This window comes from Ursus arctos, unplaced genomic scaffold, assembly GCF_023065955.2.
Source record: "Ursus arctos isolate Adak ecotype North America unplaced genomic scaffold, UrsArc2.0 scaffold_8, whole genome shotgun sequence".
Classification (NCBI taxonomy): Eukaryota; Metazoa; Chordata; class Mammalia; order Carnivora; family Ursidae; genus Ursus; species Ursus arctos.
The window spans coordinates 30,630,860-30,655,902 of NW_026623100.1; the positions used below are offsets into that span (position 1 = coordinate 30,630,860).

The 25,043-nt window shown below is 45.3% G+C and overlaps 1 protein-coding gene across 1 annotated transcript in view; it reads right to left on the reverse strand.

The window, feature by feature from the left end:
• Positions 1-2,605: 2,605 nt before the first annotated feature.
• The window catches only part of SERTAD2 (SERTA domain containing 2), a 108,451-nt gene continuing 86,013 nt past the window's right edge, over positions 2,606-25,043 (reverse strand). The window contains 2 exon segments of the mRNA XM_057309039.1: positions 2,606-7,284; positions 7,286-7,876. Coding sequence (XP_057165022.1) covers positions 6,942-7,284; positions 7,286-7,872 — 930 coding nt within the window. The 5' untranslated portion in view covers positions 7,873-7,876 and the 3' untranslated portion in view covers positions 2,606-6,941.

The window sequence follows — 25,043 nt, forward strand, 5'->3', positions numbered from 1 at the left end:
CTACCCTCGTCTTACAGATGAGAAAGCGGAGGCACAGAGATTGGAGCGTGCCCAAGGCTAAGGCTACAAACGGTGCAGCTGGAATTCGAACCCCGGCGGTCTGGTTGCAGGGCCAAACTCTGAACCCCGATGCTGTAAACCGTGTCTTGCAATAGACAATAATCCCTTTCCCTCTGTGTCAGTTTTCATTTCTGTAAAATGGGGCCTTTTCACCGCAAGCTTCGTGTCTCAGCCTCTTCCCACATCTTTAGCTCTCAGAAGGCGTCCACTCCTGTGTGACTTTGCTGACTGCTCTGCCTCCTCTGGCCCTTGCAGCCCCACCTCCAGCACCCCGTACCCCAAGACTCCTGCCCCAGAACGTGCGCCCTATTCAGTCTATGTGCGCCTTTGAGCACAGGGGCTGTGGCCTGCCTCACTATGGGGCCCCGGCTAGGATCGGACACCGTCCTAAGCATTACATGGTTTGCAAAGATCAGGGTCTGGCAAACTTCTGCGAAGGGCCAATTATTTTAGATCTTGAGAGACGTATGGTCTCGGCGCCATTGTAGTAGGACAGCAGCTACGGACAGCACACAGATGAACGAATGTGGCTGTATTCCAACAAAACTTTAGACAAACAGGCAGTTGGCAGGATTTGGCCCAAGGGCCGTAGTTTGCCAACCTCTGGCAAAGATGAACACCACGTGGTCACAGAACAGCAGAAGGGAGGGGGGAAACACACGGTGCAGGACTTGCCGAGAGCATTTACAGAGGTTTGCAGAGCCCTCTGGCAGAGGAAGAGGTTCGTTCAGACTCGGGGGGTTGCAGAGAAAGCTCATGGACAGGCACTTGAGCTTGGCCGTGGAAGGGTGGGTAGAATTTCTACAAGCAGTAGGGGCATGAGCAAGGGCACACAGTGTGTTGGGAACGGGGTCTCGAGAGGCTTGGGAGAGGATAGGTCTGGGACCCAGACAAGGAAGGCTGAGCTCTGGGCTTCTCCCATATGGTAGAGAACTATAGCGCTTTTTTCTTCTTTCAATTCAACAGGTATTTTAAGTGCCTACTATGTGCTAGGCACAGCTGTGGGATGAGGATAGACAATATTCGTAACCTGCAATTTCACTGCACTGTGAACACTTTGGAAAAGATTTAGGAGCTCTGACTTTATCTTGCCCTCACAAGCACGGAGAGAGTGACTGATTTGCCAAAGTTATATCTCTAATTAATAGCAGATGCTCATATTCCGGAGACAAACCACTCTGCTGGGCAGCCGATTCTTACTTCTAGCTGCCTAATGAGTATCTTCCACCACGACGTCTGGAAAGAGCTCATCTGCCTGCCCTCCTCCCCTGTAGGAGTTTGCTACGGCAGCTGAACTGAGTGGCTTCAACAACAGAAATGTGCTGTTCTGGAGCCTAGAAGTCAGAGATCCAGGTGTGAGCAGAGTGGGTTCCTGCTGAGGGCTGGGGGGTGGGGGGTGGTGGAGGGGCAGATCTGCTCCACGCCTGTCCCCTCGCCTCTCGTGGTCTGCGGGCGGTCTTCGGTGTTTGTTGGCCTGTAGACACATCGCCCTGTTCTCTGCTTCATCTCACATGGTGTTCTCCCCGTGTGCTTGTCCGTGTCAGCATCTCCGTGTCTTATAAGGCCGTGAGTTGTATTGCATATTGCTCAGCCTAATAACCTCATTTGAACTTGACTATCTCTGTGAAGACCCCATTTCCAGATTAAGGTCACATTCTGAGGTACTGGGGGTTAGGACATCAACAGAAATTTTGGAGCACACAATTCAACCCCTAAAACCTCCCCAACACCAACCCCCAAGTATTCAACTGCTGGCCGAATGGAACCCTCATTATACAGGCCCCTCACATCTAGCTCCCTTCCCTCACCAGCTGGTATGGTGGGCCAGTCATGCCTGGACTGGGCAAGGCTGGACCCCATGACTCCCATCAAAGCTGGCCCAAGAAGGTTGCACGGGATCTCCTCCATGAACCTGTGGAAGACGATGATGAGGGCGGGCCAGACTGTGTAAGGTGGGCAGGGAGGGGAGCTGGTGGAGGACGTGGAACACACCGGTGAGCCACTGGTCCTCTGTAATGAGAGCAGCAAGGATGTTAAAGACACCGCTGCGGCAGTTACAGTAAGATAGGAAGCAGCTGCAGTAGTCGAGGCAAGTAGGGAAGAGGGCCGGGGTTGGGGAGGCTGTGGCAGGATGGAAAGGAGGCAGCCAGGGAGCATGGACATTGGGGAACAGAGTGGCTGGGACCGGAGGGAGGCCCAAGGGAAACACGGTGAGTGTGAGATGGCCAAGCGTGGCAAATACTTAACTCCAGAGCTTGGGAGAGAGGCAGGAGCTGCGAACAAGTTGTCGTCATCCTGAGTGGATTGGATCCCACTGGGAAAGAGAGAGCTGGGGAAGAGAAGTGAGAACCAGGAGGTCAAGAAGGGTCCAGGAGGCAGGGGGAGAAACGGGAGGAAAAGATGCTCCTGAGGCCAAGACAGTGCGAGAAGGTCAACGGCACCAACCCCGATACAGGCCGAGTGTGGGCTGTTCCTTCACACAAGCTAATTGTGACACCCGAGCTGGTTGTGCTCCAGTCAGAAGCAAACTGCAAACACACCTCTCTCATCTTTTAACTGTTTATTGTATAATATAAAACTACAAAAGTAAGACTGCTCATTTCCATGTACATTTCATCTGTCCAATTGTTTAGATTACAGCCCAAACCTACATGTGAGTACAGCTATCTGGGTTCTGATGTAACGTCTGTAATATTGCATAGAAAAGGCACAGCTCTCAGGTCTGTGGGGGAAAGGTTACACCTCCTTTTTGACAAAAGCCTTCCTCAAAAACCATGCACCAAACATGTCACTATGTACATCTTTTCCAAAATCTTGTTTGCGTGTCTGGACTGCACTTTCTTCCAAACTTGTTATCCCTAAAACATGTCCGAAATTTTTATTGGCTTTGTCTGCAATAGCATTTGATCCTGGCTAATTTTCAAGAACCATTTAGACTCATTCTTAGAAGCACTAAGAACAATCGTACACAAGCAGGACGCACACACCTCGCTGCCTTCGGCAATTACAGGAAATTAACCATTCACAACCAGAACAGGTTAAATATGCTCTTTTCAGTATTTTCAGAAAATGTATAAAGGTCCAATTTGTAACAGCAAGGTTTTGAAATTAAGACAATTCATATAGAGGGTAACAATCGCTGCACAAAGTAGAGTCTTTTTTTTTTTTTTACATCTGTCATTTAAGAAGGCTGCCCTGTGGTATTCATAATTCATTGTTTACCACAAAGGTGGTTAATAAATTTAAGCTTTAAAAACGATCTGTAAGATGATACTTTGGCTCTTTGGAGCTTATTTATTTAAGAAATTTTCCTTGATCGACCTCAGGGCAGTTGGGATACTCCACGGGGATACAGCAATAAAAAGCTCAATTGATCAAGACACTCAAGGTGTAGCGGAGGCTCTGCTAGTTCTCACCCTTCGGTGTGAACGAGGGTGTCAGTGTGGCTGCCCCTTCTGTCATCAAGAGAAAGTGTTACTAAAAAAAGTTTAAAAATATCAACCCTTTGATGCTTGATTTTCTTAAAAATTTGGAGGTATTAAAACATTCCTTATCCATACCCTTTGCATATTTCGAATAGACCTACATTAGAGAAGAGGAGAAAACTCAATGTGGACGGTGCATACAGTGAGAAGATCCAGGGGTCTGGCTCGGACCCCCTTGGAACACAGACTGACATTCCTACAAGAGAATACATTCCTACCATACATTCTGCACATGGTACGATCCAGATGTTGTTAGAGCTCCACAGTAAAATAAATATATTTACACAGAAAAAAAAAAGGAATAAATAACTTATGAAAAAAATCACTTCAAATTCAAAGCTCTTATGATTCTGCTCTCATCTTGTCATTTCATTGCACATCACTGTCAATAATTTTCCTCTCCCAGCCCCACCCAGCACGTCTTTCTCATAAAGGCACCTCAAACTGCCTGCCTGACTCCGAATGCCACACCACGTCCTTTAGAAAGGGGGAAGGCACGACAGCCAGGTGGCATCTGGAAGCACATCCCACACTCAGACTGGGGCTTGGAGATCGCACCCAGGCCCGCATTCTTCCCCACTGGGCCGTCGCTTTGTGAAAATAAGACAATGGTAACTTGAACACTTGATGTTTTTGTTCGTTGAAAATGGGCCCCTAATTTCCCACGTCTTCCTCAACAGACCTTGAATATCGAGCATGTACGGCAAGGGTGTCCAGCGTTAAAAAGCATTTACTTAACTGCTGTTGTTGGGGGGTTTTGTTTTGATTTTGAAGCCCAGCCTTACAAATACGAGAGAGTCAGAGAACCATGTTTGGGCAACACTTTGCTGCGCTTATTTGAACTGTTGCCCAACATATGGGATTTGTTTAAACACACGATTTGCTAATCCAACCAAAGTACAGTTGTTCTAAGTTACTGTAAATCAGTTTTTAACAATGGCAAATCAACCGCCTTACCCTGTTATTGTTCAGAATAATCAACACTATTGTGTCTGTATACGTATGAATGTGTGTGCGGCGTGCGGGGGAGTTTGCCGGGGCCTCCGGTTATCAGAAGCACGGTGCCTGGGCTGACTTGTTCTCCACAGGAAAAGGAAGCTCTTAGAATGGACAGGCACAGTGACACCGGAAGCATCTACAACAGGCCTCACCTCGACTAGATAGTCCCTGGTCCTATCGAAGGAAATGCCACATCTGCGGCAGGGAGAGGTGTCCAGGTGGAGGCCGCTTGTAGGAGAACAAGAGCAACTTGATGCATTTCTCACTGCTCTACTGAGTGGACGATTAGCCTTTGAAAACACATTCAAGTGGGGGGGAAAGTAAATTCAAATATACAAAAATTTAATCATATCATACACGAATCTTTTGCTTAAATGAGCAGTTCCTTCATCACAAATGTATTTGCTTTGCCATGTGCACTATAAAAATAAAACTATCTATGGCTTGTTTAAAGTGCCATTTTATAAAGCTGTCTTTTTTTAATTGGCCAGAAAGACTCAATTTTATCCATGGCAAGAAGTGAGCAGAACTGGTGACTGAATATTGACAAATGACCAACAACAAAGACAACAACAATAACACAAATCCCATAATTTAAAAATTCTTAAATAAATATAAAAGTTATTCCTAAAGAAGCCATCTGCATTTCAACAATATAGGTTGTAACCAGCTAAAGTACCATTGGAAGAAAGAAAAAAACTGAAACGAAAAGGCCATCAACAATTTCCGCAACAAGCATGATACATTGCAAATGTTTTAAAATTAAATGTACACCACTAGGAGTAAAAAGCTACTTCTCAAGTGTCCTGGGGGTGGGGATGGGGGTGGGGTGGAGGGGAAGCAGGGGGAAGGAAGAGGAACATGCATAGAAAGTCCTGTCTGTGTATTTGGGTAAAAGAGCCTTGTAAAGTGTAGCTAAAGCAGTTGATTCAAGGAAGCAACCAGATTGGAAGCTGTGACATAATGGTACCAACTCCAGGTTCAAGAGCCAACGGATGTTACACGACAGCATCCCAGGCTGGGCCGAGGTGAGCTGTGCTCACTGCGGTGATCATGAAGATGCCATTTTCAGCACTTAGCAACAGAGGGAACAAAAGCTCTAGGGAAGGGAAGCTGGAAAAGACAATTGAGCAACACAGTGGATGCCTTCTGGGGTAGTTTCTTCCTTGTGAGCCCTAGGCATTGCAAATAGGGTTTAGTTCTACGAAGAGGTCGGTTACTTTTCAGAAAATTTTGTTCTCATGTAAAATTTCAGGTCATCGTAAAAATTATGCCAAAAGGGAAAGATCTGGGTTTCTGTTTAAAAAAATAAGAACAATTAAAAGCACAAACTTGGCATAAATACAGTGAGTATTTGGTAGCCTTCCCCTCAAGAGAGGGAGCTAAAGAGAACCATCACTTCAACCCCTTCTCCCCCAGCTCCACGGCCATCTCCCGCCAACTGCTTAATGCAAGTTTGATGAGCAGACGTGGCTCTGGCTTTGGAAGTCACAGTGCTGGCGGGTGTTCATGCCAGGGGGTCGGTGCCTGTGAAATTTGGGTGTGATATCGCCTGGCCCTTTCTTAAAGCAGTGTGTGTGTGTGTGTGTGTGTGTGTGTGTGTGTGTATGTGTGTGTGTGTGTGTGTTTGCATTTGGGGACATCAACTGCGGATTAATTTGATCCAATTTTCTCTTTGCACCAAACACATATAAAACATTACAACTCTATAAAAGTACAAGTGCAACTTGTACATGTGAAGTTTGCAGGAACTATGTGAGCAAATCCTATCAAAATAGCTATCTCATATGTATAAACAGCATTTGTTTTTAGAAAAACAATATCATAAACTGCAGAATCTGTACAAAAATATAAAATAAATTTGGGCAGCAGTTTCTAAACAGCCACATAAATGCAACACTTAGGAGGAGTAGTTAATGCCTCTAAAAAGGCTGAATTGCCAAGTCAACCTATACAGGGCGAAAATGCCAGAAAAGGTACTGAGATTATCTAAATAATATATATATATATAATTTTCTCTTTTTACCTCTTGCAATAAAACTTATAGAAAAAATAGACAAATATGCACATGCAATTTACAGCTTTTCCAACTTATTCCTTGTGCTTCGCTTGGACTGTTTATTTTTGTCATTCAGCACAGCAACATAGTCTTCCAATGTATTCTTTCCTATTCCAGGGCAGTAGGTCTCTGAGAACCACTCACAAAAGCATATTAAAAGTGGTCATACGTGGATGAAGGCACTCCAACTCTGCTCAAAGCAAAAACTAGTGTGATCCTTGTGTAAAACGATCCTTTTCTCTGAAAAAGGCAAGCAAGGGTGCATGCACAGTGCGGAGAGCTGTGGGGTGCGGGGACACTCGCAGGGTCTGGGCGGCGCGGGCACCGGTCCGGGGCTCTTAGGAGCCGACCAGCACCTCCATGATGTGGTCCAGCTCCGTGAGGTCCATTTTGAAAGGCTGACTCGGGGCCACCGGCTGACTGCTGTAGGGCGCCAGAGTCTTGAGGAGGTCGTCGGCCGACACCGGGGCCATCTTGGAGGCCGTCCCCGCCGCCGACGTGCAGGGGTCGAAGTCATACATGGACGTGTCGATGTCGGCAAACAGGATGTCGTCCAGGGTCAGGTCCGTCAGAAAGCCCGTGGACGTCGTGATTTCAAAGTTCCCGGGCAGAGAGTCCATCAGCTTCGGGTCGTCGGGCCTCGGGCCGCCCGGCGCGCCGGCGCCCCCTCTGGAGCTGTCGGGCCGCGGCCGCGGCGGCCCCTGGGGAGGTAGATGTGGGACAGAGCTCCTCGATCTCGTCCAGGGCGGAGGAGAAGCTGTCCTTCTCCGGCGGCGGCGCTGGCGCCGACAGTCTGGCGGGAGCCGCGGGCGGCGCGGCCGGGGAAGTGCAAAACGTGTCGTCGTCGTCGTCCTCGAGCAGCGAGGCGGGCGTGAGGCAGGCCTCCAGGGGCGTAGTGCTTCCGAGGTCGCCGGCGAGCGCGGGCGGCGGCGGCGCGGGGGCGCTGAGGGCGGGCGGCGCCTCCCGGTAGCTGTCGCTCAGCGAGTCGGGCGGGGGCGAGGCGGCGGCGGCGAACACCGGCCTCAGGCTGCCTTCCTGTTTGAGCTCCTCCTGGATCCGCCGCAACATGTTGTTGATCAGAACGGTCTTTTGCAAGCTGGGCTCGGTGAGGGGCCTGTGGTTGTAGAGTTTCATAAGGGAAATGTTGAAGATAGTCTGGCGCTGTAAGGTGTAAGACACCTTGGATGGACCATCGGAGGGAGACATGATTTTGCCTTCCAGCCCATCTTCATGCTCATCAAACTTCCGTTTTTCTCCTTTACCCAACATATATCTGCACAGGAGGAAGGAAGGAAGTGGAATTAATCACATGAAAACTAATTTCTAGCCTAAACAAGACGCTGATTCGGAGGTCAGGAGTTGGACTGGAGTTCCTAGCCCAAGGTTGGTTAGAAGAGATGCATTAATTGGGGGAAGAGCTTTTAGAATGCGAGAGCAGTGGGAAATCTACCTTTGTATGCTGGTGGAGCAATTTTTATCACTAGGTAGTCTGGTGAATGTATTTCTTGAGAAATGTGTACGACACAGACAAGTTAAACGTTACCATGGAAACCATGATTTTGACTTTCTCCACTCGTGCGCTTGCGTTCGCTTGCCTAACATTACCATGCAGGTTCAATTTCCCTCCCCCAAACAGATTTATTTTTAACGCCCAAGAAAACACTTGCAATGCTATGACCTAACAGATAAAGGTGTCACAGATTACAGCTTGAACACATCCTGAACGATTAAAAGAACCAAGGTGGAGAAGGAGGGAGGAGGGCACGGACAATTTTGGTAGAACCATGTGTGCTTTCAAAATGCCTTTTCCTTCCTCATTATGCACAGAGCTTTTCTGCCTGTTTGGTGACATGTGGTGAAGCACTTGGCCTGTGTTAAATGACCACAGTGAAGGAGCTGCCACTGCTTTTCAGCCTAGAAGAAAGTGGAGGAATGTGGCTTTCCCAGCCCAAGTTCCAATGCCTCAATTTGATTGCATACTGTTACGTCTGAACGCAAGTGGACGAATTTAAAAGTAATTTGTTCTGATTATAAGCATTACTGTTTGAGTAACGTGAGCCATTTCGTAACAAAATACCTACTGTGATTCCAGAGATATATACATATTTCAAAAAAACAACCACCTCATATCTCAGACCTTGAGCATTTGGGAATGGCTCGAATTTTAACTCCTGCCCCACCTCGCCTGCTGCCCCCACCTCCTTGCCTGCTCTGGCCTCAGTGAAGACCCCCTCGGCTGGTTACACCTTCTGGAGAGTGGTCCTTCCTTTCAGAACTTCTACCGTCTAAACAAAACAACTGCAAGCCCACTGGTCTTCGCCCCATAGAGCTCACTTGCTAACCATTTAATCAAGAAAGTTGTTCTTCTGCCGTCCAGACCAGGAGATGTGGTTCTCATTACACCAGGCCTGTGCCTGCTCCCCGCCCCCCCCACCTCTGTAGCACTTCCCCATAGGCAAGAGTTAATCCCCTCCTCAGTGCCACTCACTCACTGATATCTTCATATACACAAGTAGTTTGTACTTATCCAATTTTTCTTCTAAAAGCGACTTGCCTTTTTACTGAATTGCTTCTGCTGATTTTCATGAAGCCTCATTCAGTCCTTTATATTTTACTCATTCTGCATCTATGCTGTCTTGGGCACTCTGCCAGAAAGTGGGAGAAAGTGGGTAGTCCCGCAAATGAATAAAGCCTGGTCTTCAAGGGGCTGAATATCGTCTCCTACACCTCATTATCATTTTGAGTTGAGACTCATCCTAAAGGAATAAGGCTGACCATAATAAAACTTCACAGATCTTCCCTGCCACACTTTGTTAAGGAAGGCCACGCTGCCCGGCCTCCCCCCTCACCCCCACCGCCACCACCAAGCAGACAAACACATGAGTTCCACCTGCAGTGACCGCCTTCACACGCCTCAGTCCCCAGGAGAGAAGGACAGCTGAAACCCAGCAACGTCAGAGTCAGCTTGAGGATTTGTTAATGTTCATAAAGAATGTACAGTTACTTGTATGGAACACTTTCCCTCATGGAAACATTAAGAAAATGGATGTCAATCACAAGAACCAAAGACCAGTCCCACAATGTTCTCTGAGGCAAGGAAGATATGGTGGTAATAACTCTTGTATCTACCACTTCACATGACAAAAACATTTCCTACTGTTTCATGCTAAAAAGTCTCATTTGTAAATATACTTTGCATAGAACATTTCCTATCTAAAGTATCTGTGCTCATTTAAACTTGAGTGTGAATCAGAGAGGAGGTGATTTCATTTCACATTACAAAACACTTTCTCCTTTATGCCTGAGAAGTGTTACAGGACGACTGTGTTTTGAAACAGTTATACTGTTTGTATCTGCCTAAAACTTAAGCATTTAAATATTCATTTCTAGGAAAATTTCACTTTTGCCAAAGAGCTCACCAAGTGCATTTAATTCTTACTATAAAGCTGTTAGATGGTTTATGGTATGGGTTATAATGTAATCGTACCCAATACATGTAAATCTCTGTGAGAGGACACAAATGCAGACAAGCCACCCTAAAACAGCGTTGCTCAAAGTGTGGTCTGTAGAAGGTGCCAGTCTGTGAACTGTTACTGGCCCATGATGAGTTAAACAGAGATACTGTATTATTTAGAAACATTTACAGCAAATTTGCAGAGTAATTGTAAGTCTGTAAATCTAATTTCTAAAACGACGCTTCTATTTTTGTCTTTGCACTTTAATTTCATTTCTCTAGTATTTTTATATTTTACTGAAGTATTTATCTATGAAGAAGGAAAAAACAAACAAGAAGGTTCTTCATCACAAAAAGTTTGAGAAGCACTGTCCCAAAATGTAAACCAAAAACAAATAACAAACAACTAAAAACAAACCAGCAAGCTCACTGCCACTTGGAATTTTTACTGGTTTTCTGGAGGAGAGGGAACAGCTAAGACGGTGTAGACTTTCTTTTTCTTTTAGCCATCAATATAGGGTTGTCTTTTAAAGAGTTGTTGCCAGAATAAACAATAGAACTCTCTCAATAACTTTCTCAATAAGGATTACTTCTCTAGAAATTATCACTGAATCCATAAAACTTGAATATTTACCAAGCATGCAGTACTAGGCATTTAGCAGAACTCCCACAGCTGAAGGAGATCAGTGGCGATGTTTTCGGAGAGATTTCAATGTGAGAAGCACTTAATTTCCAATTAGAATGATCCAGCTGGTCATAGCTGTATGATAATCCTGATGATTTAGGAACAGCCTGATAAGATGTTGTAATGCTGGAAGGGGAAGGAGGAGGACCCTTGTAAGCAAAATTTGTGAGCAGGATAGACAAATCGAAGCTTGGATGCTTTTCAGACGTGTAAATAAGAACCCATGATAGAGTGTCTGAAAGCAGGTTTGCCTTCATTTCTCTATAGCATTTTATGAGGCAAAACTGGCTCCACACACCCAGTGAGATTGCAAAACGCACACAATCCCGATTTGTAATCCTGATTCTATCGAAATTTTTATAGAAAGGAAAAAAATGCAACATAATAAAATCAAGTCCACATTTTCACTTAAAGACTTTAGATTTAAAACATTTTTAAAGGTTCAAGTTTTTCCAGAATTTGCTTAACACATTGTCTGAGTCAAGTCTTCCCACTGACCACGCTGGAAAGGGGCCTCCAGCTCCTGGGGGGGGGGTTTGAGAACTCTCACTCTCCTTGCGGGTGTTAATGACCACCTCCTGGAGCAGGGCACGGTTCAAAGAAGAAAAGACAAGCCACTCAAGAACCCGAGGGCAAAAAGCCAAATGGTGTCTCTGGGCCTGGAGCTTGGCTGGCCGGCTGGCCGAAGCCAGGCTCGGCAGCTCCTCAGAAGCCTCTTTCCTCGGGCAGGCTACGAAAATCACAATAGCTCTTTAAAGCAGGCTATTGGAGAGGCACGTGACCTTTTAAAAGGCCTCACTAGGCTGCAGCTCAAAGCGGTGGCTGGGCCTCATTAAGGGCTTCAAGGTAACACTGGAGAAGAGGGTGTTCGGCTGTTCCTGCCCCGGAGGCCCTGTGGCTGTGGAGCACTGACACCGACACCGGGAATATGCACCTGAAGTTCACCGAAAGGAGGGGCTTGTGACAAGTGTGGCTTCTAGGCCATCTGGAGACCTGACACCCCTCTTTGTCTCCTCTCTTGGCTTGGGAAGACTTCAGCTCAAAACACACGTCTTCTACCCAATTTTTCAAAGATCCAAAACAGACCCTCAACTTCAGAGCTGGTGAGAGACCCCCCCCACACATGGAGGAAGGATGTGGTTGCTTCCTCCATTTTCTGCCTCTCCGGACAGGAGCCTAAAGCCTAAAACCAACCACTTCTCTTGGATATTTGGTGGTTCTTAATATAAGGTTCATGATAAAACACCCTTCTTTCCAATAAACCTGTTAGGAACGAACTCCTAGCATCCTGATTTTCTTAGCATAAATTTTAGCAAGTATTTACTACAGCAAACTGAGCTTTGAAAATAAAGAGCAAAACTCATAAGTAGCAATATGAATGAAAACTTCTCTTCCGGAGTTTTCTAGTAAGTTTAATACCGAATACAACTCTATATACCAAACCTGGCTTTCAATTGCACAACTTTCTTCAGAAAGGACCCTGCCCTCAAAAGCTACAATCTACTTGTGCAAATGATCAAAAGTAACAAAGGGTCACTAGAACACTCCTCAGAAGAAAAAGGACAACACAGGGGCCTATATTACCTCACTATGGGGGGGGTGTTTGCACTTCCAGATTTTTTTTTTAAGATTTATTTATTTATTTAAGAGAAAGGGGGGGTGCGGGCAGGCGGAGGGGGAGGGAGAGAGAATCTTTAAGCAGACTCCCCGCTAAGCCTAGAGCTGGATGTGGTGCTGATCCCAGGACCCTAAGATCGTGAACTGAGCTAAAATCAAGCATTGGCTGCTTACCCGACTGAGCCACCCAGGCGCCCCTACACTTCCAGATTTTGACTGACTCCCCATAGCAAGGCGTCTGAGGTTATTATGAGCTGGGGTGATCAGAAAAGATTTCTGGAGACAGGATTTGAGATTTAAATTTAAGGTGTAATTGTCACTTAATGCCTGTTTCCTAATCCAGACAGTAAGCCCCATGAGGGCATAGACTCAGTCTCATTCATCTCTGTATCCTCAGGACTGGGCAGTCCCGGACACACAGAAGATGCCCCATAAACAGTAGCTGACTAAATGAGTGGAAATGGAAAGAATGAGGAAAGACTCTGAGGGACAGCCAGAGAACTGTAAGACACAGAGATGTGTGTTGTCTTTGTCCCTGAGTGTGAACTGTGCATGGGAGGGAGGGTCTGAGAAAGAGGAGAACTGAACAGACCTCAGAGGTGACAGCTGTACGGGGTGGGACGTGGGTAAGGCAAAGTGGTGGGACTGAGGCACATCCGGTAGGCAGGGAAGCCTTAGCTCAGAAGGCTGTGAATGCCTTTCACACTCCTCAAACTTGGGTGAGTATCCGACTCATCTCAAGGGCTTGTAACAAAGAATGCTGACGCCCTAGCCCCAAGATTCTCATTCAGCAGGTCTAGTGGGGGACCCAAGAATGCCTTTCCAGGTTTCCAGGTAATGCTGGTCTGGGGACCCTATTTCCAGAACCACAACTTCCTCTTTTTCGCATCCAGCCATTTCATGTTTAAGCCTGTGGATATTTTTACCCAATTAATCTGGAGTCCAAAGGTCTTCCCTATTTGTGTCTAAGCAAGTAAGAAAAAAAAAAAAAAAGAAATGAACAGAGTTTTTGCAATGGCAACTGACAACTGACATTTAAAAAAAAAAAAAAAGCTCTATGCAGAATTAAGGTGTCTTCAGCTCAATTTTCATGGTAAAGCCCAGGTTCTCAGCCTGATACATCAGATCCCACTGGCTCAGTGGGACCCAGATTCTTCTTGCTGTGATCTTAGAGTGCAAGGTAGTGACGCCTTAAGCCCAGCGTCCAAAAAGGAACTGAAACAATACCTATGTGTTACCTGTGTGTTAAAAGGCTAACATTTCATAGCTTTTAAGGCATTAAGGACAAAATGCAAACTTAAAAAAAAACCCAAAAAGTTCTCTTTAACTCAATGTTTCAACTTTTTAAAAGCTATGCCTTAAAATTAAAAAAAAAAAAAACCCTCTCCCCTATTTAAACTGTCAAAAATAAGTGTTAAATTTAAATTAAGAATATTAAATCTACTTTTGCAAACTACTACGTCTGTCATCCCCCCACCCCCACAACCCGTTGCTTTAACCTGCAGGCTTTCCACAGCCCTCTGTGGCCTCCCAAAGACAGGCCCACGGAAGGCAGTGCTGCTCCTGTGGGCAGCATCCCTGCTGGGTCCTGTGGGGGCCTGAATGGGAAGCCTCCTCAGCCCACCGTGAGGGCTGACTTTCTGACTATGTGCTGGTCAAAAAAGGGTGTAAATCATTACTTCAAAACACCTCAAGGCCCAATGGGTTCAAACCTGTGCACATTTTCAAGAGCCTGTTCCAATTTCCTTTTGTACCGGTAAATAAAAACTAGAAAGCCACCGTTTTCCCTTCTCGGGAGTGTAGCAGGCTTCACGATTAAGTGACATGTTGTTTTAAAAGTCGGTTAACGAGGCAGAGCTAAGCCATGGTGTCTGCAGTCAGGAAAGGGTAGTTCCAAGGGGGCCGCGGCTTCCGGGGAGCTGGTCACCAGCCTATAGGCTTAGGATCTGTGCATGTTTCTGTATGCATGCTGTACTTTAATAAAAATGTTTTAAAAACACGAGTTAATAGCTCTCAAGAAAAAGGCTCCCAGTTCAAAGGGGAGCTGTGAGAAGCCATATCCTTAATCTCTTCAACTACATCCTCCAATGTGACCAGTGGCTGCTGAAGGGTACAGAAGTACCAATGCTGACACTAAAAATCATAAAAATGAGACATATACAGTGATGCCAACAATTCAGAACAATGGTTTGTCCTCATGGATCAACCTCATTTGAAGAAAAAAGCAGCTAAGAGAAAATGTGTGACAAGTGTCTTCGAAAAGGCTAGCAGGGGCTATTTCCTCATCTGACATCCTGTGCTGCCAAAACCCACAGCCCTTTGAGTGGAAACACACACATTCTTTCAGTTTCTTTTGGGGGTAGTGGTAGAAGGAAGGAGTGCCCCTGGCAAAATTATTGTGTGTGACAGACTTCCAAGACCCAGAGAGAGGCCGGCCAGAGAACTGGCTCTGAAACAACTTCTGAGACACGGAATATTCTCATTTCTCTTCTCACCCCAAATACTTGCCTTAAGATGCATTCTGAATCCTGTGTTTGAGGTGGTCCAAACAGAGAGCTTCTGTGCCTGAGAGAGGACACCTCCCACCAGCCACAGGGCAGAACTCTGAGAAATGGTTCTTCCGCTGTCAGATTGTCACACAGCAACTCCCAGGCAGGAAGGAAAAGCCCGATCCAACTTCAATGGGGGGAAGCCACATTTGCTTAGACAACTTTCTACACTGTTAAAATATTACACCTTAAAAAACACACAGGACTCAGAAATCTGATAATGTCTATGCTTCTAACACCCCCCCCCCCCCCGTAACAACAAAACACACCCGGAGAACAAAAAGGCCACCCTGAAAAGGACGTGGTAGAGGGGGGTGGGGGGTTGGGGGGGGAGGATCACAGAAACAGCGAACAGAAACAGGCCCAGTCGTCCAAGGGCTCACTATCCACGGCTGTGCCATGCACCACGCGGCTCCCCGCAGTGGGGACAGACCCCCCAGTGCGGGCGTGGGTGGGGGCGTGGGTGGGGGAGATCGGGAGGGTGCAGAAAGGGGGGCATGTGTGTGGAATCAGCCCTCCCAAAGGCTGCCTTCAGACCCCAAAGTGACTGCCTCTGGCCTCAGGGAATGGCGGAAACAGGGGCAAAATTCCAATGGGGAGAAAGCCTCTCTGCTTATTTACAGACAGGGTAAGGACTCCCAGAAGCCCGGGGGAGTGTTAGTAACAGAACCCCTAAAGCTGCCTGCTTCGGGAAAGGTTTTTTTTTTTTTTTTTAAACAGACCAAAACAAAACAAAACAAAAAAAAAAACGACCAAAGCTCATCCAGGATGAGGTCCCTGCAGTAACATCCATGCTAATTGGTAAGTAAGACAAAGCCTTCCCTAACAAATCAGCAATGTAATTATGAAGCCAGTCACTAGATGAAGCCAGTTAGGCGCGCTCGGGCGCTATTCTGCAGCTGTAACCCGACACCACTGTTTGCGGCGGCGCCTCCTCCCGGCTCTCCCCGCTGCGCAGGGGGCTCGGGGCCGCGGGGCACCGCACCGGCTGCTCGCCGCTCATCACGCCGCCGCATTTCCACGGAGACCCAGGGAACAATCCGCTCTGCTTTGCTGACAGCGCCTTAAAGCCCAGAGAGAAAACCGAAATTCGGCCAGGAAGTCCACCTCTAACTAAACTAAACTAACTAAATAAATAAAAACAAAAACACTTTTACTGTTTGGGAATGTCTCCTAAAGTCCACGTTTCAAGACACTCTAGCTTTCCCTCTCAGGATTTTTGCTTCCATGCTCCCATTAAACTGAAGACCGTTTCAGACACTGCTGGTTTGTCAAATATCATCTTTTCTCTTGGAAAAGGAAAAGGAAAAATTTAAACGTTAACAACTAACTGCATTTAGTAGGCAAACCAGACTCAAATTCTGGGAGAGAATGTTTCAAGTAACTATTTCTTTGGACTATATTATGGCCTTGTTAATAAACATCTGGAAAGAAAAATGGGCTTTGTCGAATGTAACTGTTAAGTAGGATAAAATGTTTCTAATATCCTGTCTAATTGGTTCCTCTACCAGTTGGGAATTTTAGGTTTTAAAGCTAACTCTTAAGCTGGGACACCAGTCGCCTTCTTCCAAAGACAGTGGAAATGCTAACAATTATTTCATTTTACCTAAGGATTCTGGCTAAAAGCACCATACCCTTAAAGTAAAAGATCAAGCCAAAATATACGGATTCTGAACTTCAGTTTAACAAAAACATAATCAATATATGATGCCTGGATTTGCTTTTAAATCCTCTAGAAAAACAAAACTGGCCACATAGATGAAACAAAACTGACAAAATGTTGACAACTGTTGAAACTGGGTAATAAGTACAAGGGGATGCATTACACTCTTCCTCTACTTTTGAGTGTTTGGAATTTTCCATAATAAAAAGTTAAAAACGCAACACATCAATACATATGTTTAAAATGCTACGAATTCAAAAAATTGAATAAGCACAATAAATTATCTACACCCTCAGCGAGAACTATTCTATAACTTGATAGTTTAGTTTACACAGAAGAAAGCTACTAATGCTCCATGTAAACAAGCAAGCCCAGTACACGCCAACCCCTTTCAAACTCTGAAAGACAGCACATCACATCCAGCCACAAGGGGGCGCAGCAGAGCAATAAGGCGCGCCTGAAGTCTGATTACTACTGCAATTCCACCTATAGATCTCTCAAAGTATACACCCCTCCGAGACTGTTCCCAAATTCCAGTCTCCACAGGACAGTGCTAAGCAAGCCAAGAGCCTTGCTAAGACCAAACTAAATTATGTTATACTATGGTTCAGACTCTGAAAATACCGTACATAGAAAAGGCTGCTGCCTATGTATGTGACAATGATGTTTCAAAAACCATGGTTAAAACCCCTGGAGGATTCCTGAAGGGAGAATACACAACAACAACAACAAATATACAAACCCAAGTCATAAGGTGAGGACTTGGAAAAGCCAACAGTTCAAAATTGCCAGTGGAGGTCCTAAAGTGGACTCCCAACCACACAGTGAGTTCGTCTCAATGTTAGCATTAAGAATTTTACCACTATTGAAAAGCCTTCAATAATCCTATTGCTTCTTAAGAAAAGGAAAGTACTTCCACACTGAACAGATACGGCTTCAGGCAGTTATTTGGGAAAACTTCATAAAGGATATCGGGGAGGAGCCATTTAATTGTAAAATGTAACAAAGTTGACCTTAGAGAGATAATGAAACCAGTTACTGTGTAACTACCTGCTGAAATTTTTTTCTACTGAAATTACAAGTTGAGGTTCTATGTTGTTGTATGTTCCATAATAATGTCCATAAGCAATTAACTATTATCACCGATCTTTCCATTTGAAACTTTGTAAATATAAACATACTATTTATAATAATTTATTATAATCATTTAAATTATGATGCTAATTCATGCTAATTTGGTGTCAGGAACATCTTTAACATGCTGAATCTAAAGACTCATTATCAATTAAGGAAAAAAAACTCTTAGATTTTAATTTCTTTCTTTCTCTTAAGATAATGTGCCTGTAAAGGCTAGCCAGCCTTGCCCCACCCCCATTCCCGTGCATAATGAAAATATTTTTTTCTCCTGTATTTATAATTGCTTGGATGGGATTCTGGTTTCAACCCTTCTGTAGCGTCTTTTCCCCAAAGATACCTTGTTTTTCCCCTCACATTGGAGACCCATAATAAACAATGTCAGGGGGAATAAAAGGCTTAGGGTAGAAACCAAATGCTTTGCCAAAAGTAAGTGACAGTTTTCTGTATTTTTAAAAAAGAGGGCCATCAGATCTATAAAAGTCACACTAACACAGGCTAATGTAATTTGTTAGAATGAATCTGCATAAAATAACACTGTACGTTTAGTTATACAAAAGGTTGCCTTCCAGGTTTTGTTAGCCAACTACTTGCCACTGAATGAAACTAACAGAAACTAAGTATGTATACTACATCAGGAAGCGTTTTTATAGAAGTGTTTCTTACAGACAATGAGTAGTTTTTAATCTTCTTTGTGTTCAAATTCAGAATGCTTTATTACTGTGAAAAATCATTTTAAAGAAGACATGTTATAAAATATAGAACATATTTCATCTTTTAACTTCCACATGCAGTCTAGTTATTTTTTTTATTTCCTTAATGAGTAAAACTGAACATTGTACTGTATGGTCCAAATCTGGATTCTTTAAAAGAAATGTCTACAACATAACATACATGAGAGTATAAAAATTGAAGGTATAGGATAATAGAAGTAGACTTAAGAGACACATAAAAGATAGGATAATAGAAATACACGTAAGACACACAGTATTCAACTGTGTATGTTGCAGTCCCATATAAGGGGAATCCATACTCAGAATCAGCATGTGTATTTTAGTTATTCCTAAGAATTAGGGAGGCTAGTGATAAGGTTTTACAAAGACAATTTAAACTTTATATCATATACTCAAATAATTCACAAAGTAGAGAAAAGAAAATGAGGATACAAACTAAACTTGAGAACAGTGAATGATACTTTGTAAATATGCCAGCCATTCATTTTTAAAAATAATTACTTTGGGTCTACTTTGAGATAAAATATTTCTTTCTGAGGACTTCTGCATATTGATAATTAATGACCCATGGAACACAAAATCACTTAGTCAAAGACAATAAAAATATTCAGAGTACCACACTGAATGTTATAAATATTTATTTTCTAAGGAACCAACCTCTTAACACTTCAAAGCTCTTCAATGATCCCTAAGGAGAGCCGGCCTCCAGCCTACCACACTCGCTACCCCTAACATTCCATTCAGCCTGCCTATCTTCAGGAGTTTCTGAAGAAGGCAGGTGCCACTTGAAGAATCCACACTTTTAATTTGTAAACCAGTGACCATTAGACCGCTAACAATCATCATCAGGTGAAATCTATTTTATTTTACATTTCTGGATGTGGTAAAAAATATTTTTAAAAAAATCAGCCTGTTTTAAAAACTACTCTGAAGAGACCATCACCAAGTTCATGACAAGCAGAGAGGCAGCACAAAAATTTCTTCTTCAGCTGCAGACCACAGAGCTGAAATACCTCTGCTGTATCACTTCTCTGTGACAGCAGGGAACACACCGAACAGCACATGGAGGTTCTCTCCTCAAAAAAGGTCAGAAATCTGAAAAGCAAATCTGTATCACGTACTATTATAAAACGGGATAACCACTCAGGGAGGATCAGTGTAAAACAGTTGCCACGTCATTATCTCGTTCGTGTGGCTAGAATTTTATGCAAACCTGCTCTGGTGTAGAGATGACCTTGGGACTTTGAGATTCACTGAGTTTAACTCCGGCAACACTTCTAAACACCAGGGTGGGGTACTCCGGCAGCCCTGCTCGAAGCCCCAGGAGCTGCGGCGTGGCGTGGAACGATAAGCAGCCAGCCAGGAGAGGAGAGCAAGGAGCTGAAGGTTGATCTGCAGCAAGTGGCATATCCGCGTGTAACTTTCTGACCATGGCACATCCAAGTAGTTCTTTTTACTTCTGTTCAACAGATTCACAGAGCCCACTACAAACATGAGTGTTCATGTTTAAGAGCCAGAATCCCTTCCCCTTCACTACTCTACATGAAACTCCTAGAACCACAAAAAATGCTTGGTTTGGGGGCTTCTTGTCAGTTACCAGCCTATGAAGGTTGTTACAGCAAAAACCTGAGAACCACTTAGTACCTCTGCAAAGTTACAGGTTTTTGCAGAGAGACAAAAAGATAGTAATGCAGACATGAATTAGTTTTAAGAACTTAGGTTTGCAGCTACCTGGAGTCACTAGAGAAACAAAGCTGCCTTTGGGCACCTAAAACTAGTCAGACCTGCTGTAGCAGTTGCACGGTGGCTCCAGCCCTGCCCTCCACTCTCCTCCCTCCAGCCCCCACCCCACGCATCCGCATAGCTCGCTCCACTCAGGGCGGCGCCGGGCCGGGCACACTCACCCCTCGTTCTGCCGTCCCTGCTCAGAGGCAGGGCCAGCACTGCACACGCAGAGTGCAAGTGTAAGGGGAAAGCCAGACAGGCGAGCCGATGCCGACTCCATTCTGAACAGAGAGCGGCCATGGGTAGAGACCACGGCTTATGTGACCCCGGATTTCTAAAATACATAAATCAAAGTGTGATGTCTGTGTCAGTGAATCCTGGCAGGTATTTCCAATTAAGTTCAGATGAGGGACAGAAGACCTTGAGAGGAGACAAATGAGCCTTTCCAGCTTTGGGAGCCCTCAGACCACAAAGAGAGCAGAATTTCCAAAAGGGAGTTTGCATTGTCTATATGAAGTGCTTCGTTTAAATGATAAGCATTTGTTTTGTCCTGTTAAAAGTCATGTTTTTTGAAGATATTGTGATGTTTTTATTTTGAAATTTATTTGTGTTTCAATGAAAATTTTTAGACAGCCAAGCATGTTTTGTTTGTCTCATGATCTTCAAGAAAAAAAAAAAGAAAGAAAAAGAAAAAAAAAAAAAACACAAGGCATCTATTTATTACCCAGAATAGGAATGTCGTCTTATTGGCCTGACATATGCCATTCACAGATTCATACAAAGAATGAACTGCCACACAGTGCTCGTGGAGAAAGACACTGCTCCACACAATGAGTGATGGGCGCTCCAGGGGACAGTTCTGTTCACAGGGTTTCCCAGCATCTGCACGGAGGGTAGAAGTTTGCTTTTCATACCAATTGCACTGGCCATTGGAGACAATTTTTTTTTTAAGACACGCCAACTCTGGTTAGTAGCTGTTTCCTTCGAGAATATTAAAACTAAATTAAATATCCACATACTTTTTAAGCAGGAGTCCTAGGTTATGGGTTTCTATCATTTGTGTAAGTAATGATATTCACAGGAGACAGAAAATTATGGTTTCTGCATGTGCAAGTGGCCGCAGAATTTTGTATGTTCTGTTGGTCAGCGATAATTAATGGAAAGACCTAAGAAGGGAGGTGTTACCCTTCCTGCAAGGCCACTTTTCGCTTAAAACTGAAGCTTGCCCTCTGGTACCTTTGGCATATATGTGATCTTTGGACTCAGTCGTCAAAGAGACCTCTCTCTTTCTCTTTCTGTCCTTGGCCAAGAAACTACTGCAACTAGAGCCATCTCCTACAATAAATACGAACTTTCTGTAGCAACAAAGTTTTCAAACAATTCTACAAGTGAATTAAAGTTCACACTCCTAAATACCATATTTATCTCTACGTGTTTTTAATCTACATATATAGTGACAGTGATCTTGATTTTTCTGATATAAATGAAATATAAAGCTCCATGCTTTTACTAGTGTTCTTTAACAAGAAACCACAGCAAAAACAAACTCAAAAAGTTTCTGTTGTAGCTTTTACCTTTCTGAGTTAATTAAAATGTGAAGTATTTTGACAGACGGTAGCCTTGTAGTATAATTTGATACTGATAATTTGTAGTAAGCTACTTTATTTGACCCCCCCCAAAAAACCTTTATGCATGTGTCTGTATTTTTTACCTCCCCCATACCTTTTTTATGTTTTGTGTATGTGTCTTTCTAAAGTACTGTTGTACTTTTATTCTGCCACTGGAGCATTATTTAAAATAGTGGATGCCAAAAGTACCAGTTGTTACATAAATTTGAGTGAGTTTTAAAATAGCAAAACTTTTACTTTTTTCTATATGCTCATTATTAATAATTCAGTGCATGGCAACTGGGTAAAATTTATATCTCAGTTTCTCACTAAAAAAGTTTCCAAGGGGGACAATTCAGTAAACAGGAGCCTAAAGAATTTCAAAACCTGAATGAATATCCTTCCCTTAGTTCTTAAGGGAAACAAGCCTGAGCAGCTGTTACCTAAGAAGTTGTGACACTTGCCCGACAATAACACTGTTCCTTAGGACACAGCTTTTTGTACACTTGGTTGGTATTCTAAAATGTGAGTCCTCTCTCCTACCTGTTGTTATAAAGCAAGGAACAGACTAAGTGTCAAAAAAGGAAAAAAAAAAAAGGCTGTCTAATCCATTTTATTGGATTTCTCACCTGACAGCAAGCAACACGGCTATGTACATCTTAATGGGGGGGGGGGACTAAAAATTATTTTCAGGGCTTCCAAACTTGATGAACGACATAAACAACTTTACATTAACATATAATTCCTCTAAGTAAATCAGTGAGGCAAGGAAAACTTTCTAACACATGTCTTTTTTTTCTACAAAAAAAACCTGATAAAATTAACATGAAAGCAGAGATCCATGAACAAGCTATTCTTGCTCAGGCCAGAAGCTGGGTCTTCTGATGGGTATTTTCACCCTCACAGCACACCCTCGCTTGCTCAAATCAGAATAGACTGCTATAAAAAGTGGGAGCAATGGGAGGAGCTCCTGGAGTGAGGCATGCCTTCTGGTTAGCTGAGCAACTATCCCCTTCACCCTCCTCAGCAAAACAATGAAGAGGCTCTCAGGTGGACTGTCCTCCAGGGGTTGAGTGGAGCCAAGAGCCCACTTCAATCTTGTCAGAGACTAGTCCCTAATTATAAAATGCTACTTTGAAAACTTAAGGCCTCAGGGATCCTATTGGCTGCTACGACTTCTAGGTTCTTTACACACATTATAGACATTTCTTAACATATATTGGGAAATCAAAAAGCATATTTCAAGAACAAAGCTTGAAAACATTTACTGTCTTCCTTAAGACTAACTGGGGCTACCCAATTCGATTCAGACAAAAACTGCTATAGTCTGAGGCTGTATGTCTCACCCTGCTGACTGCCCTTCCCCATTCAGTGCCTGTAAAAACTTACTTTCTACCACCCAAAACATCCTGAAACTAAACAGTTTGAGAGCAAAAAGTTATTCTAAGACAAACTATACCTAATCTTTTTGTGAAATTTAAGACTAAACCCAAAACACTACTCCCATCTTAATCTATTACCACTACTTCTGCTAAAGGTAAACTAACTGATGGCCGAGAATAAAAATAAGAACTTACGATTTTCTCTAGATGCAATGGCCCTCTGACGGCACCCTCTGTCTTAATGGTACAAAGTCCAGGGCCAGGGACAGCTGGCTCCCCTCAGCCCCCTCCCTTTCAGTCATAGGCGGTTACCACCAAGATGACTTGTAGATTTCTAACTTAAAAGCCAGTGAGACGTTAAGTTTAACACACACATATATTCAAAATCAATTCACTTGTCACGGGCGAAAGGAGGGTACAGAGGGATGTTTTCAAGCTAAAAACACAGGGAAACTCACAGAAACACACTATATCAAGTTGGATGCAAACCCGGTCACGGAACCCAAAAGTGAACCAGCCTTCACTCAAGCAATCCGAGCTTTAAAAAAAAAAAAAAAAAAAAAAAGTCTCCTACGTTCACAACAACACAACGGCCACAACACGCACACACATCCCAGCTGGAAAAGCGACAGCTCCAAGCTCCCTCCGCCCCATTGCTGGGCTCCGGTTAGCTCCCGACCCCCTCCTGACCCGGGTCCGTGACTGCCCGTCCCCTGCCCTTCCCCCAGCAGATCTGTCCGCGTACGCTGGGGGTCCCCGGCCCCCGGCCGGGAGGTCTAAGGGTTGCGGGGCCGGGAAGCAGTGGGAGGGAGCGCTCCTCCGGGTACCTGCACCAGGCCAGGTCCCTCTAGCCGAGGCGCCCGCGACCCTCGCCGCCGCTCGGGCCCCTCCTCCGCCCTCCAGGCTCTCCCGGCCCTGGCCAGGTCCCAACGCCGCCCCCCACCCATCGGGAGCCCGGCGCATCCGAGGATCCCCTCCAGCCTGGCGCCCGGAGAACTTACCACATGCAGCTCCACCTGGGAACTAACGCATCAGGAGGGGTTTCTGCCCACTCCTCAAGCTACTCCCTCTCCATGCGGAGTCCCCGCTCCGGGGGCCCGAGGGTGGCGCCGGGGAGCGGGCAGGAGACGAGTACCCAAGCTAAGACTCCGCAGTCCTCTGCCGGCGCGCTCGGAGCATTATACAATGGTGGAGGCGGCGGCGGCGGCGGCGGCGGCGGCAGGCAGGCAGCGGAGGAGGAAGCGGGAGGCGGGCGGAGGGGGCGCCCTGACCGAGCGAGCGGCAGCTCGTGCTCCAGCACTCGCTGTGCAGGAGTGACGTGCGGCCAGCGAGCCTCCCGCGAGCTCCGGGCCCCGGGCTCAGCAGGCCCCGCCCCTCCCCCGGCCCCGCCCCCTCCCCCGGCGGTCCCGGGAGGCGAGATAAATGCCGAGCCGGGCCCCGGCCGCCGCAGGAGCAGGAAGGGGCAGGCAGAGCACGGGAGACGTCGGGTGGCAGCGCCGCCCACGGCTCCCTCTCCGGCCGGCGCGCCCTTTATTTTCTCTTAAGGAAAGGTTTAAGGAGATGGTGAGAGGAAAAGAGACACTCCGGCCAGGGGACCACAACTAACCATCAATAATCCCCTCACACACCAGAAAATACTCATGCAAATAACCGAGCGGCTAGTGACAAAGGCGGCGGCGAGTGCAGCGCGCGCACAGCCCGCTGAGTCGCGCGACCGCAAATATGACAAGCATCTAAGCTATTCGGCAACTTGGGGCCGGTCAGCAGGGCGGGCAGGGTCCCGCGGGGGAGGGGGGACAGGAGGTGAGGGGCAAAAATTCGACCCCGAGGCACGGCGTCCACGCTGCCTGCGCGGCTTTCGAGACGGGCGTCCCTGGAGAGCGGGGGGGC